This window comes from Callorhinus ursinus, unplaced genomic scaffold (genome assembly GCF_003265705.2).
Source record: "Callorhinus ursinus isolate GAN/ISIS: 27379988/994484 unplaced genomic scaffold, GSC_fseal_2.0 scaffold71, whole genome shotgun sequence".
Lineage (NCBI taxonomy): Eukaryota > Metazoa > Chordata > Mammalia > Carnivora > Otariidae > Callorhinus > Callorhinus ursinus.
In genome coordinates, this window is record NW_027397133.1 from 283,135 (window position 1) to 284,828 (window position 1,694).

A 1,694-nucleotide genomic window follows, 5' to 3' on the forward strand; every position below is an offset into this window, starting at 1 on the left:
AACGAGTACTGTGCACAAACCAAAACAGGGGGAGGGAAGTAGTCAGAGAAGATGACATTTGAGCGGGGAGCTGTGCAGTGAGAGGGAGGTAGCTCCGTGAGGTCCACAGTAAAGTGACTTCAAGTATGAAGGACAGCATGTACAAAAGCCCGAACATGGGACTGAGCTTTGCATGTTCAAGGGACAAAAAAAAAAAAAAAAGGCTAGTGGGCTTAGAGGGTAGAGGGAACAAAAAAAGGGAGGTGAGTCCGGCAAAAATAGCGCCAGATACACAGAGTCATCGTGGGGATTAAATAGGTTAATATATGTAAAGGCTTTTCAGGGGAAACCGTAACTGAGTTAACTAGACACAAAAGGGAGAAAACCTTATTCTAGGCAGGAAACAGCATGTAACCAGGTCCTGGAGAGGGTGACAAGAATCATGACAAACGTAAGGAATAAGCAAAGGCCAGACAAAGTGCAGGGTGGAAAGATCAAGGGAGAAGAGTGGTGGGACAAAGCCTGCCAGGTCAGCAAGGGTCAGAACCTGGAGCATCTTAGAGGCCTTGTTAAGGAACTGGGTTTTGTTCCAACGGCAATAGGGAGCCACTGAAGGCTTTTGAGCAGTGGAGTGACATGACCTGACATACTTTAAAATATTATTCTGGCTGCCATGTGGAGGATGGACCGTAGTGAGGCAAGGCTGATTCGGGGCAGGGAGGCGAGTGGGGATGCTGCTGCAGTGATCCAGGCAAGAGACGATGGTGACTGGGACCACAGACAGAGGGCAGCTACACCGGATGTTTAGGAGTTAAAAAGGCTGAGCCACGGAAGTACAGGTGGGGGAGGAATTAAACGCAAGTTTCGGGAAGAGCAGCTGGGTGGATGGTGTTGCCCTCAGCAGGAAAGCCTTGAGGAGGAACAGGCGTTCAGAGAGACATCAAGGGCAGCGCTTTCTGCCCACAGGTCCTGTTCCCATGCTTTAATGAAATCACCTTGTTGCACAAAAAAACCAAACAAAAACAACAACAAAACCCAAAGAGACATCAAGGAGTCCATCTGAGGGTATCGTCTGCAGGTTGAAATGTCAAAGAGACAGCAATCCAGGGAGGAGTCTGGGCTTGTACGGAAAGTCCTCAGCACAGGACCTTGCATGCACCTCGACAGCTCTACATATTACTGTCATTAAAGGAATAGTCACCTGGGCATATTTGGGGTATGCTGCCCCTCCTCCTACCTGCCTTAACGGTGACCACCTTCAAAGATGAAAGAATCTACAGAGCTGAAATATATTCTTTATTTTAGGAATGAAAACAGGATAAGGAAGTAAGAAAAAGATACCTTTGTTAGTTGCCCTTGAAGTACCATCGAAAGAACATCCTGAGGAAACAAGGAGGCATTTGTGTTGGTGGGAAAGGTTTGGGATTAGATATCTGGGTCCTGGAAGCCTGAGTCCCAAAGGTAGGCAAGGCCTGCACTCTTGGATCTGAGAGAAGAGGGCCTAGGGGCTTGGACTCCTGAAACTGGAGGAGGAAGGAACTGGGGGCCGGGACTCCTGGGTCTGAGGGAGGAGGGGCTGGGGGCCTGGACTCCCGGGTCCGAGGGAGGAGGGGCTGGGGGCCTGGACTCCCGGGTCCGAGGGAGGAGGGGGCTGGGGCCCGGACTCCCGGGTCTGAGGGAGGAGGGGCTGGGGGCCTGGACTCCCGGGTCTGAGG

General features: G+C 51.1%; 1 protein-coding gene across 4 annotated transcripts in view; it reads right to left on the reverse strand.

The window, feature by feature from the left end:
- Window positions 1–227: 227 nt before the first annotated feature.
- The window catches only part of SPACA6 (sperm acrosome associated 6), a 12,110-nt gene continuing 10,643 nt past the window's right edge, over window positions 228–1,694 (reverse strand). For all 4 annotated transcript variants that reach the window (XM_073886463.1, XM_073886462.1, XM_073886461.1 and 1 more), the window contains one exon: window positions 228–1,359. In XM_073886463.1, coding sequence (XP_073742564.1) covers window positions 1,326–1,359 — 34 coding nt within the window. In that variant the 3' untranslated portion in view covers window positions 228–1,325. The remainder of the gene's footprint in view (window positions 1,360–1,694) is intronic.